Genomic DNA, 13107 nt, shown 5'->3' with positions numbered 1-13107 from the left:
AATCTCATCTTAATAATCTAAATTCAATACTTAACAAGTAAATTAGAAAAAAAATATAAAATTACACTTACTATTATAAAACAAAATTACACTACAAAAAAATTTAAAAATAATTGGCAAATAAAATTTTCCAATTACAAAAAAATATTTTATAAATAGAAAACAAAAAAAATTAAATATTTTTTTTTAAAAAAAAATCACCCATACGAATCACTTATCCGTATGGGTCATACGAATTGTTGCTCCGTATGAGTTATTTTTTAAAAAAAACTCCATTTTTTTCGGCGACAAGCAACAACAAACCAAACAAATCATTCAAAACATCACCAATATTCAACAAATAATAGCAACCAATAACACCAAACCAAATACAAGGAAACAATATTGAGAGGGAACAAATAAAACATTCACAACATGCCTGAAGGAAAACCTCAATGAGGAAGAAGAACCACTTACCTTGAAGAAGAACAACTGCAACAAGGAAGAAGGAGACCACTATGTGCGTCAAGGACAACCTAGAACCAGCAGAAGGAGAACCAAGAAGCAGTAGAAGGAGAATGATGAAGCAGAGCATGAACGAAAGAAGAAGCACGGTGGAAGAAGTAAAAGGAAGAAGCGCGGGAAAAGAATGAGGGAGGATGAAGTTGTACGAATGCGCACTGTAACCATTTTATATTATTAGAGTGAATGACATTTTAACCCTTTCACCATGGGTGCTGGGTGCCCAAAGTAACACCCTCATGGTGGATGTAGGTTTGTTAGGAAAGGGAACTCAAGTCCATAGGATAGAAAATATCTATCTTAGCCCAATGGTCTTATCATACCCCGTCCAACATAAAAAAAGAGCTTATTTTTATTTTTACTTATAGAATTGTATTTTTTTTGTTTCATTTTATTGATTTGAACATGAGATAGTGAAAATAATTTTCAATTACATGCACTATTTTCTTAAAAGTATAAGAAAAAAATTAAAGTTATTTTGACTTTATAATTAAAAGTAAAATAGTAAATAAAAAACAAAATATTTTTTTAGGCCCCTTCTTTTACCATTTATTTTAAACGATTTTTTCTTAGCAATAAAAATTCTTAAAAAAATGGTTGCGAAAAACATGCACATAATCACTCCGTTACTGTTATAGTATTATGTATAGAACTTATTTCCTGTCTCAACTAATTTCCATCCACGCAACACTTAAAGAAAAAAAAAATGATCCACTCACTTTAATAACAAAGAAACCTTGTCCAGCTAGTTGTTAGCCAGCAATAAAAGATAAGAAAACAAGGAATCAAAGAAATTAATGATGACAGGGTAAATCACGAGCTTCATCACTTTTCTCTCATCTTATCCGTCTCCACAATCCTGCAATAAAAATTGAAAAATATGATTAATTGAACTTTTTCTGTGCTAAAATATGATTAAAACATCTAATTAATTAGTCTTACTAAAGAATATGTAGTAACACCATAGGTTGGAATTACAACTGTATTGTCGGTGCGTGGGGATCTCCAAATTCAACTCATGGTAATATAACATAGCTATCCTAAAGAATAACCGGGCCTTTAATTTTGAATACAACAACAACTTGGTGAATATTGAAAGAAATATATATATATGCAGCATCCAATACAACGGCAAAACTCATAGAATCCAGATTGGTGAATAACAAACACGATCCATTGGCTAAATCAAATGTTAATTGGAGGCTTCCAGATTGCCATTGGAGTTAGATTTTGACCACTTACTTACACGAAAGCAAGCTTTCTCCTCCTGCAAAATGCCATTAAAACAAAATATTAGAACATGCATATATACGCTATATATTGATATGGGTATATAATTTATCGTGAGATCTTTCAATTTTGTCAATATGCTAAGTGCTAACGAATTGGAATTAGCTATAGCTTGTTTATCATGTAAAAGTAAAACTATACCTCCTTTTCCCAATCACATCGTATCGTTACTATGATCAGTATCAGCGTTTGAATTGCTGTGCCACCAAAAATCATGCCCCCCCAAATGCCCTGCCATGCATGATCATTCCCATATTGTTAGCACACCACTTAAAAACTTTTCAAACACAAAATTAGTGTCTAGATGTGATAGTTAAGTAGTAAACTATACGTACAATTACACCACTTTTGAAGACCCATCCCATTATAATTCCGAGTGGGAACCCGATAAGGTAGTAGCATCCTATATTTATATATGCAACGTATGCTTGCCATCCGGATCCAACAGCCACTCCTATAATATTATATCAAATATTATCAATACCATGATGGCAACTATATCTTTCAATACCTCAAGATAACAAACTACTTATCAATGTAGGATATGCATTACACAAAAAGCTTTCGTATTTGTATCAAAAATAAGGCATGCATGATGCATCACCAAATTTCTTTATATAATCAAAGTAAATTTAATTTAATATATACATTGACAATGTAAAAAAAATTAAAATGTATTATAATTTAACTATGTGTTAACATTTAAATCATGCATTATGATTTATTAACTGGTATGACAACACTTAAAAAACAACAATAAAATAAACTCAAATATATTTTTTTTAAAATGCTACCTAATATATATGTATCGTGAATTATTATACATTTCCAAAGTAATGAGATAATATTTATTAGAAAGGATATTTTGAAGTGTTTCTCATACACAGAATCCGGTTATCAGTAATATTATGAAAATTTTACATAACTAGAACTAATAAATTAAAATTTAACTATATAAACAATTATATAGCATAAAAAATGTTGAAACCCCACATGTAAGTTCCAAACTTGCATGCATATGCATCTTCTAAAATTACCAGTAATATTTTAATAGGTTGCGTTGGCTGCGCAAACTTTGGAAATTTAGATTCCTTCTTCCACTTTCTTGGTGGACCTTAGAAGTTAGATCCATGCATATAGTGAGACTGAGATATTATATGTTATGTTATTATTATTACATAATAATATAATGGCTTAATTAAGTTTTTAGTTGTAAGGAATTTTCAATTTTTCATCCCTAAATTATTTTTAAAAAAAATGGTCCCTAAAGCATTTGTTGTTATTAAATCATCTCTGTCGTTAATGTTTTTTTGTTAAATGATAAAATGTCATAAAACAAAACAAATTAAATGACACATGTATACCATATACGTGACACATAAGTTTTATTATATTTAGGTAAATAATTATAAGGTTAAATTATTCTTTTGGTTCCTATAGTTTCACGATTCGTACTTTTTAGTTTCTATCGTTTGAAAATGATTTTTTTAGTTTCTAAAATTTACATTTTAATTCTCTTTTAGTCCCTATAATTTGAAAGTGATTTGTTTAGTTCTTATGATTTGTATTTTAATTCTCCTTTAGTCCTTATAGTTTGAAAGTGATCTTTCTAGTTCCTATGATTTATATTTTAATTATCTTTTAATCATTATTACAAAAAAATATATAAAAAAATTAATTATAAATTATCAAATTTTTTTATTATAAATTATCTTCCGATAAATTAGTTACGAATTACTTTCTATTATTTTGTATTTAATTGTAATTGATAATATTACTCATACTTTGATGATTAAGACTAAAAAAAATTAAAATATAAAATATAAAAATTAAAAATATCACTTTCAAACTAAAAGGACTAAAAGAGAATTAAAATGTAAATGATAAGAACTAAGAAAATCACTTTCACAGAGACTAAAAGAGAATTAATATATAAATTATAAGGACTAAAAAAATCACTTTAAAACTATAGAGACTAAAAGATACAAATGATAAAACTATAAAAACGTAATTAAACCTAATTATAATATTATGTTATTAAAATATAAAAGAGAAATTGTCATTGTTGAACCCTAACGTTTCAAGTATTCATGATCACCCATAAGAAAATCTACGTTGCAAATCTACGTTGCAAAGCAAGCAACAATCCATTATTTTTATCTACAATTTTTGTAATTAGTAATCATTTAAATAAACAGTTCAATTATTTACTATAAAAACTATTTATAATAATAAAAAAATATTTAAGGATCAAATATTTTAAAATCCCTATAAAAAAACTAAAAACTTAATTAATCCTAATATAATTTGTATACGTACCTGACAAAACGGGTTGTACACTGTTGAGAAGAATGGTGATAGCTAAGAGTAATGACATGTTGTCAACGGCTTGTAGGACGGAAGTGCTGGTGGTGAATATGTATGCTATATGCTCATGGAATATCATTATCAGAACGCAAAATATAAGCCCAATGATTGTTGATTGTGCCACTGATACTTGCGTTGCAAATTTTGCTGCTTTGCCATTTCCTGCGCCTAACTCGTTCGCCACCCTTACCCTGTAATTAACATAATCATGCTTTCGTTAATTAAACATGACTATTTTTTTTAGAATAAGTTTAGGGAAAGGACTTGTTCTACTATAAAATTGGGACTGTCGATAATTAACTTTCATTTAAAAAGTACTCCAATGCAACAGTTAAGGTTGGAAAGAGGATCAGGATTCTCTATCTACAGTTCGTATGTATGCAATATCATTTTGAGCAATGAGAACGCAAAAGAACGTCTTGGAAAAATAGAGGTCAATTCAATAGTTTGAAGATGTTTTCTTCTTCTTTGTCCTTATCTTTCTCTTTTGACCGTATCCAATTTCAATCTGAGAAGACAGGAGAACCATTTAATCATGATACTGCCGCCTAATATCTCGCTAATAATATCTGTAAAAGTGAGAAATAATGTAGTATGAAATAATTTATACTATTTATCCTAGTTAAATATAAAAAAATAGTTTATCCTATGTTATAAATTAGTTCTAAATCATATTAATTTAAATTAAGATGAAGAAAAATAAAGTACAGTCTGAAGTAAAGTTTTTCTTTTATTAAATCAATTTCATTTAATTTGTTTTGTTTCATTTTAAAAAATTCAAACAAGACTTTTTTCTTTTTGTGGGTTCAATCGAATCAATCCCCCATTCCCGAGTGATTGTTTGCAGAAGAAAAATTTATGTCGTTTTACTTTATTTCTTTTTATTCAATCAAGTCCAATAATAGCCTATAGGAAATGAATATGATCACACAAAGCGTTTTCTCGGGATAGAAAGGTTCATGCCGTCCACGAGTAGCATTTACATTGGAACGTTATCAACAAGAACAGATATAAAAGAGTGGTAAATTACTTGCCCACGTGATATAATTCAAAATTCATGCCCAAAAAGAGGAGAAAAGAAAAAAAAAAAAGATAAAGAATTCTAAAAGAAATTAAAGATAAAGATGATGTTCTAAAGCTACATGTTGAAGAATCTCAAAGTCATTAATTATTTGATACCCAGAAGGAAAATTATTTTTTCACCAAACTTTTACTCCTAAATTCTTTATATATCAACAACAATACAAGAATACATAAGATTTCTGTTGGAATAATACAGTTCTCACACACATTCACATTATACATTCATTCACTCTACGTTAGAAAATAAAAAAAAAATAATGAAAGAATTGATTAAGAGAAAATAAAGAGGACTTAAAATTCTAAATTAAAATTTTTACACTCTCATTCTTCTCATTAATTATGACTATTATGTTTATACACGATGCATATATGATTATAACAAATTTCAAATTTCATGACGGTCAAACTAACTTCAAAATGAGTCAGTAACTCACTTCTAACTAAATATCTGAATTATAGCATACATCATCAACAATCAAATTTTTTTATTCTCTTTGTGTTTTTATTTTTGTATCACATCTATAATTTATTGTTATTACTCCTGATTCTTTGTTTCTTTTTCTCTAATAATGCAACTTGTTTATTGTTAAAGAAAACTTAATATTTGATGTCCAAAAAATATTATTCAATAATATGTGAAAATATTATTCATTCCTTTTAAAGTATTACCCATTTTTTAAAACATGTCTCATTTGTTGTCAACTTTAAATAGCAAAAAAGACATCAATTATTTTAAAATTTATTTTAAATTATTGATATTTTTATTAAATAAAATATAATATTAACAAAATAAAAGTATTATTTAGTTAAAAGGTATAATTTTTAAATTAAAAAAAAAATTTACCTTTTTACTGATAAATTTAGAAAATGATATTTTCAATCGAGCACAATAAGGAGAAAAGAACTAAAAAAGTACCAGGAATGTAAATAATTGTGACTAGCAATAATTAAAGAATATTTTTTAATGGAAGGAAAATTTACGCCTGGCGAGATAAGATAAGCATAATGCCAGTTGGGGCCTTGGGGGCATGATTTATCCACAGCCCACAGGTAATATTACACTTTTACTCTTTAGTAGAATTAATTTTAATCTAATCTACAATAAAAGGCAAAGAGTTCAAGGAAGAAAGTGGAAAAGGATGGTTTAGTATTTAAAAGAAAACAATACATACACTGTGAAGAGTTTTACATAATTAATAAATATAGAAATAATCATATATAGTAACTAATTTGTTGTTGTTTTTTAATAATAACTAATTTAAAAGTCATTTCTAATATGATTTGTAATTAGCTAATTTATAATTTCTTTACACTTTCGGTACATGAATTTTAAACTCTTTATTCAAACAGTAAACAAAGGATATATATTTCCTTAAAATAAATAAAATGAAGAATATTAAAAGAGGAAAAAAGAAAAACAACAACGTACCCAGTACCCGCGAAGAAAGCCAGGGGAATCATCATTTCCCACCCGTTGATGGTCATACTGCAAAACCAAATACAATGCAACTAACCAGTTAAAGATCATAAAAAGTGCGGAATAACCTTTAGAATAAATTTTTATAGTCTTTAGAATAATTTTTTAAAATGATGTCAAGGATTGAAATTTGAAAGTATAAAACAAAAAAGTGAATAGATTAAATATTTTAGAAATATAAAAAATAATCAATTTTAAAAATTTATATTAAAATGAGAAAAAAAAACTCATGATAATTAACGGCTGTAAAATACAGAAAAAAAAGGATGTAAAATAACTTACCATACAGACAAGGCATCGACAGCGATAGTGGCATTCTCCAACTGGCCAGTCATAAGTAGCAATATCTTGTAGTACCAGTTCTCTAAGCTGCATCAACGTATAAGATTCAAGTGTCACCAACCAAGTACCCAAATGTCCTTCTCATTAATTGCACCAATTATGTATAAAATTGATTGTCTAGTTTCATTTTCATTCGAGATAAGTTAGAATTTTGTTAATAAATAACAATAGTAGACTAACAAGTACAAGTGGTATTGAAATTTATTTCTATTAAGTAAGATTTAGAATTCAATTGAAAAAAATGAAATTAAAGAAAATTTATTTACTAAAAATAATTAATTGGATTTTTTTATTAAAGATGAATTATTAATAAAACTAATAAATACTATACACAAATATGACGAGAGAGAAAAAAAAACAAAATAATAGTAGTAAAAAATGAAAAATGATAATACCATAACATGACCCCAGAAGCGGAAGAGAGTGTGAGGAATTCCCAGAGTCCAGAAAAAGCTTCAAGGGAGAAACCATTCCAAGTCAAAGGGCAGCCACCATAGGCAATGTAAGCATACATGCCAAAAACCAAAACCCACCAAGAAATGTCCAAAGAAATAGCTGCGCCATAAAGTCCAAAATCCCAGACATAAATGAAGAGCCAGCTTGTGACCACATTAACCACCAAACCCAGCAGAGAAACCCAAGCAATAACTGCTGTCTTGAGCTGGCACTGTAGGAATCTCTGCATAGGAAACTGAAACGCGAAACTGAAGTGCAGGGGAATGAGCCACACTGCCACCACCCCGCTCCACTCTGCCACGTCATCTGGCTGTCCTAGGAATTTCAGAAGCGGCGTTGCAAAAACATAAAACGGCAACAGCAGGAAACAGCACATGAACAGAACAATCCATGACCTCTGCATGTATATCCCCAACAAGTGGTATCTCTTCGCCCCAAACGCTTGCCCGCACAGTGTCTCCAACGCGCTCGCCATCCCCAACTATTACCACACAAGATTACTTTTCTTTTTGCATTCAAGAATTACAAATTATTTATTTTTAATAATAAAAATGTCGATTAGCCTTTCTTCAAGTTGTATTTTTTGATAAATTTTAAGAGAGTATCAGAAAATATATTCCTTAACGCTCATAAAAATATGTTGTTATAAGAGACAAACATTTTCTCTTTTATTATTTATCGCAATTATATATTTAAACTAAACCAATTCTAACCATGAATTAGCATGAGATGGAGTTTTTGTTAGTGAGGGAAAAGAAAGAGACTTACAAGGAGGCCGAAATTGAAGCCAACAAGAACGTTGTTGGCGATAGAAATGGCAGCGAGTTCGACATCACCCAAGTGACCGGCGAAGGCTTGGGTGACAACATTCATGGTGAACGACGCGAGGCGGCTGAATATAGAGGGCCCCACAATGAGCCATAACTTCCTGGTTTCAAGCCAGAGCTTGTCACCAAATCTTTGTTCCTCGTCGTCTGTTTGATGTTGTTGTTGTGCATCTCGTGTTGGCAAAAGAGCTTCGGTAAGATTTTCGCCATTGGCATGTCCACTGTCTCCTTTCAAGCTCCCCATGAGTATGACCCTAGCTAGCTGCCTCCAGAGAAATAGAAACAAAAGTATAAAATCGAGTTGATCGTGGATCCTATGTTTACTCTTCAATCCCTTCAACAACACTGCTGACCTATGCATATAGGTTAATAATATAAATACTCATTTATTATTTTTCATATTTATTATTATTTTTCCTTTCTTTTTTATTTCTTGAGTGAGAATTTATATATTAATAACATAAAAGGTTTTCAGACAGTTCACTGAATAAAATTTGTAACATAAAAGGTTTTCAGACAGTTCACTGAATAAAATTTGTATATAATAAATTTATTGATTTTTATAAAAAATTATGTTAAATATATATATATATATATATATATTAGTTACTTGTGTATGATTTTTTTACAATACTAATATATGAAAATTAGACTCTTATTATTTTTATTTGCTTAGATGTAAATTTGTAATGCATATTTGTCATTAAATTAAATTAAATTAAATTTTTATGGATTATACCAACTAATCATTGATAAATGAAACTAAACTTAGACTTTTTAAGTAAACTATCAAATACAAATATTATAGATAGAAAAATATGCCTGATTAAAAAAATATGCCTGATTAAAAAAATATGCATGATTGAGAGAAAAAATTGCATTAAATTTGATTAATCAGATTTTTCAATAAATATTAATTGTTAATAAAATTGATAGATATTTTATATTAAATTTATGATAATTATTTTATATTTTTAATTTTAATTAATATTCATTTCAAAAATTTATTTTTAAATAAAATAAATATATTTAACATCTTAAAAATATTAAATATTTTTATTTATTTTAAAAAAAATTAAAAATTAAAATAAGAATATTGTAAAGGAATTCTTAATTGGTATTTTTTTAAATATCATTATTCAATGTCAGCATTCGTGCATTTCGTGACTCTCTCTCTTTTTTTTTTTTTTTGAAACGTATAGCCATTCGGTATATAAAAAAACAAAATTTGGGGTGTTCGTCTCCAACTTTGATATCTCGTGTCTCGTGCGTGTGGATTCAGAACTCTCTCTCTTTTCTTTTTTTCCATTCCGGATTTGGTGGCTATTGATTATTTTTAAAGGTGTTCAAGGGGGTAGCTGACCCGCAAATCCAATTTAATCCAAACTGATTCCAAAATGCTCCTACACAACAAGGATAAGAGAATCCATCTTCACAAGCCAATTAAAGGTGATAAAAAGAAATCCTACCAGAAGTCTTACTAGTAGTTGGAACTTACAGTCAAAGGCAATATCTATGACTTGAAGCCTCGTCTTTTAGTTCAAGAGATGAGGGTGCTCCTCACTTATATATTTTAATGTGGGATTACTTTTAGTCGATGTGGGACTTATTTGGGGCGTGAACAAGGTAGGTGTTTGTCATCACAAAGCCAGGACTAGCGAAAGCGTGGTCCCAGGATCAGAACTGGCTATGATACCATCTTAAAATGAATAATATGAGAGGTCTAACTCAACCCCAAAAGCTAGTTCAAGAGGTGAGGGTTGTCCCTCACTTATATATTTTAATGTGGGATTACTTTTAGCCGATGTGGGACTTGGATTATTTCCAACACCTCGACTGACAAATTCTTTAATCTTTTCCTTGCAATTACTGTCGCAGTGTTAATATTTAAATCAGCAAAGTTTGCCTCATGTCTAAATATAATAAAACTATGAATTATCCAAAACAAAAAAAAATATGAGAATCAAAATTGAACTTTAAAATATCCAATTATTATAGAATAAAAAGAATTCATCCATTGAAATATAAATGAAAACAAAGTCTACATCCCATTTCAAAAATCCTTAGAAGTTTGATCCTTTGAGCAAGGAAGTTTCTTTATAGGGAAAAGTAGGAAATTACAACCCCTGATGAAAAAATTAATAGAGCAAATTTAAACAATAAGTGTTTATTGGACAACCGCATATACTTTATCCATGGCTGCAACTCCTTATATTTTTTAAGTGAACTCATTACTTCATATGGATATTATTATACATCAACAAAACATACCTCATGTCAAAATTGAATTGGTTCCTGCCACTCCTTCAATAATGAAAGAAAATTTTCTGTCGATTCGTTTCTAACCTGATTAGAAGAGTAAACAATACCGATATCAGTACTCCAAAACAATGCAGAACCCATTAAAATATAAAATTTGAAAAGAAATGCAAACCTACTCATGTGGAGGTTAGCATCCTACTTAATGTTCAGAGTTATTAATGCAAGCAACATTAAATTAAGAAGCATTTAGAATGTTTTGCCAAAATAAGATTCATTAAGACCCAGTACTCTCAACACAAAGGTTACTCCTCTGGTGCTGGGCTGGGATTGAATTCATCCAAACAGAGCACTCAGCCAGTACAGGTTTCACACCCATTTGCTCTTGTTAGGTCAATTAGGAGTATCGACTTACTTCCATAAAGGTAGAGTTACCTTACTAAAATAGTGCTAACCCTTGCGCCTAAATTTTCCAGTCAAAATCATACTTTTTAACGTGCAAGGCAATTAACTAGGGACGCAAGTTCTTCTCACCCATACTAATAGAAATCTACCTTGAAAAATATTAAGTATTTGAGGGATGCAAGCTAAACCAAAGTGAACAAATTTACATAAAAGCAAAGAAACATGGAATTACCTCGATTTCAGGATGGTTTAATTTAAGACATTCACAAGCATGTTGATTCAAGTCCACTGCCCATCTCTATTGAAAAAGAACGGTATCAAAATAAACACAGATAAAACACAATTTATTCAAAGAATTACTTTTAATCAGAACAAGCAAAGAACTCACAGCAACAAGGTTCATGCCAAATAAATTTCCACCAAGGCACAAACCAGTTGACATTGCACGACAACCACAATATAAATCTAGTAACCAAACAACATATTCCCTACAGATTCAAAATTCAAATTCAAATGTAACGAAATAATAATAATGATTTCAGTTTCAGCGATGCAGAAAAATGTAGAAAAAAACAATGACATAGCATACCTTAGCTTAATTTCGGAAGAGAAATGAATTGAAGAGAAAACCCTTGAAAAAGTGATCCCTTTCTTCATTTCCCTAACTTTCCCTCTATCACTCGCGTCTTTCTCCGACCTGCGTTGCTTGCAAGGAGAAACGCTTCTATTCCTCCGTCTCCCTCTTTCACTATCCTTATGTCTCTCTCTACTCCTGCTTCGCCTCCTCATTTCCTTGTATCTATCTCCGCTTCTGCTCCTTTTCCTTCATTTTTCTCTGCTCCTGATTCATCTTCTACTTCTATCGCTATCCCTATCCCTGCTTGAAACCCTAGACTCAAAAGAGGGCTTTTTCTTGAGATTGTCGTGGATGGATTGGAGCTGTGCTTGCTTCTTCGACTCAGAGGAGGCTTTGACGAATTTGGAGAGGAAGGAGGAAGAGGGTTTTGGAACGTCGCGTTTGGTGCTGAAGAGGAAAAGCCGACACCTTGCTTGAACCTCGCAGCTCTCTTGCCCTTACGAGTTAGCTTGTCGTAGTACGTCGCTGCTTTTTCTTCTTCCATCTATAAACTAACAACCCTTCACTCTCTATGAAATGTAAGAAAAGACAATAGAGTTAGACCGCAAAAAACGTAAAATAAAAATGATAGTTAAAATTGTGAAGAAAGCGCGAATCGAAGAATGAAATCAACAAGGTACCTAAGAAGCATGAGGGAAGATGGAACGTCAACAAGAAGAAGAAGAAAGAGTGTAGAGGTGCACAACAGAGTTCCAGCAGGCTAGGGTTTTAATTTTTTTTCAGTGGAATTAAGGCGGTTTTTTACTAAAATCCGTCTTAAATTTTACTAGACATAAAATTCTAAGGCAGTTTTCAATAACTGTCTTAGAACGTGTGTCATAAAAGACATTTTTCATTACAATAATTACTAAAATACCACCGACTCATTTTCTAAGACGGTCCACTTAGAACCGTCGTAGAATAGTTGTCGTAGAAACTTATATTTCGAGTAGTGAGTAGTTCTAAATATGAAACCACTAATTTAATAAAACATGTGAGAGACCATCATACAAACTCGAATCCACAAGATGATAAGAAACAAAAGATTATTACTCTTGGAAAGAGATGTCAGGTGACCTTAATGTTGCTAGCATGACACTTGCTGACTGACTCGCCAGTCTGGCCAAAAGTTTGATGAACAAGTGAAGGAGTACAATACATTGACTGAGGATGTGGAATTTCAAAATGTGTTTGTTCAACACTTGTCCCTGCAACATTATGGGTAATTGTTATGCATGGATCATTTAGTTGTTATGCAACAGCCAAAAACAGAATAGTGTTTTTCCTATACCATTCCATGTATGCTGGTGTATGTATCACTATTCCTTCAACCCATTGCCCAGTTAAAACATCATTGTGTTTGTTTTTCCAAATATTAATCCACTCCGCATGATGTTCCATCCAGTCAATGTAATGATTGTCTCGAATGTCAATTTGGTGAAGTCGATCAAGATTCATGGGATCAACAGGGATATCTTGTTGTA

The 13107-nt window shown here is 30.5% G+C and overlaps 1 protein-coding gene across 2 annotated transcripts; it reads right to left on the bottom strand.

Moving 5' to 3' along the window:
* Positions 1-1110: 1110 nt before the first annotated feature.
* Positions 1111-8687, bottom strand: LOC100500204 (protein DETOXIFICATION 27). 2 transcript variants are annotated; one of them, XM_041015127.1, is made up of 9 exons: positions 8285-8687; positions 7456-7997; positions 7001-7087; positions 6671-6727; positions 4111-4349; positions 2127-2245; positions 1933-2022; positions 1744-1768; positions 1111-1360 (listed from the first exon to the last, which is right to left on the bottom strand). In XM_041015127.1, the coding sequence occupies exons 1-9, from the start codon at positions 8585-8587 to the stop codon at positions 1338-1340; spliced, it is 1485 nt and encodes a 494-aa protein (XP_040871061.1). In that variant the 5' UTR covers positions 8588-8687; the 3' UTR covers positions 1111-1337. The 2 variants fall into 2 exon arrangements, with proteins under 2 accessions (XP_040871061.1, XP_025983996.2); XM_026128211.2 differs by lacking the exon at positions 1111-1360 and having other exon boundaries at positions 1444-1768.
* Positions 8688-13107: the final 4420 nt, after the last annotated feature.

Source organism: Glycine max, chromosome 4 (assembly GCF_000004515.6).
Source record: "Glycine max cultivar Williams 82 chromosome 4, Glycine_max_v4.0, whole genome shotgun sequence".
Classification (NCBI taxonomy): domain Eukaryota; kingdom Viridiplantae; phylum Streptophyta; class Magnoliopsida; order Fabales; family Fabaceae; genus Glycine; species Glycine max.
Note: the sequence above shows the minus strand (reverse complement) of the source record. Positions and strands in the feature narration are given on the sequence as shown.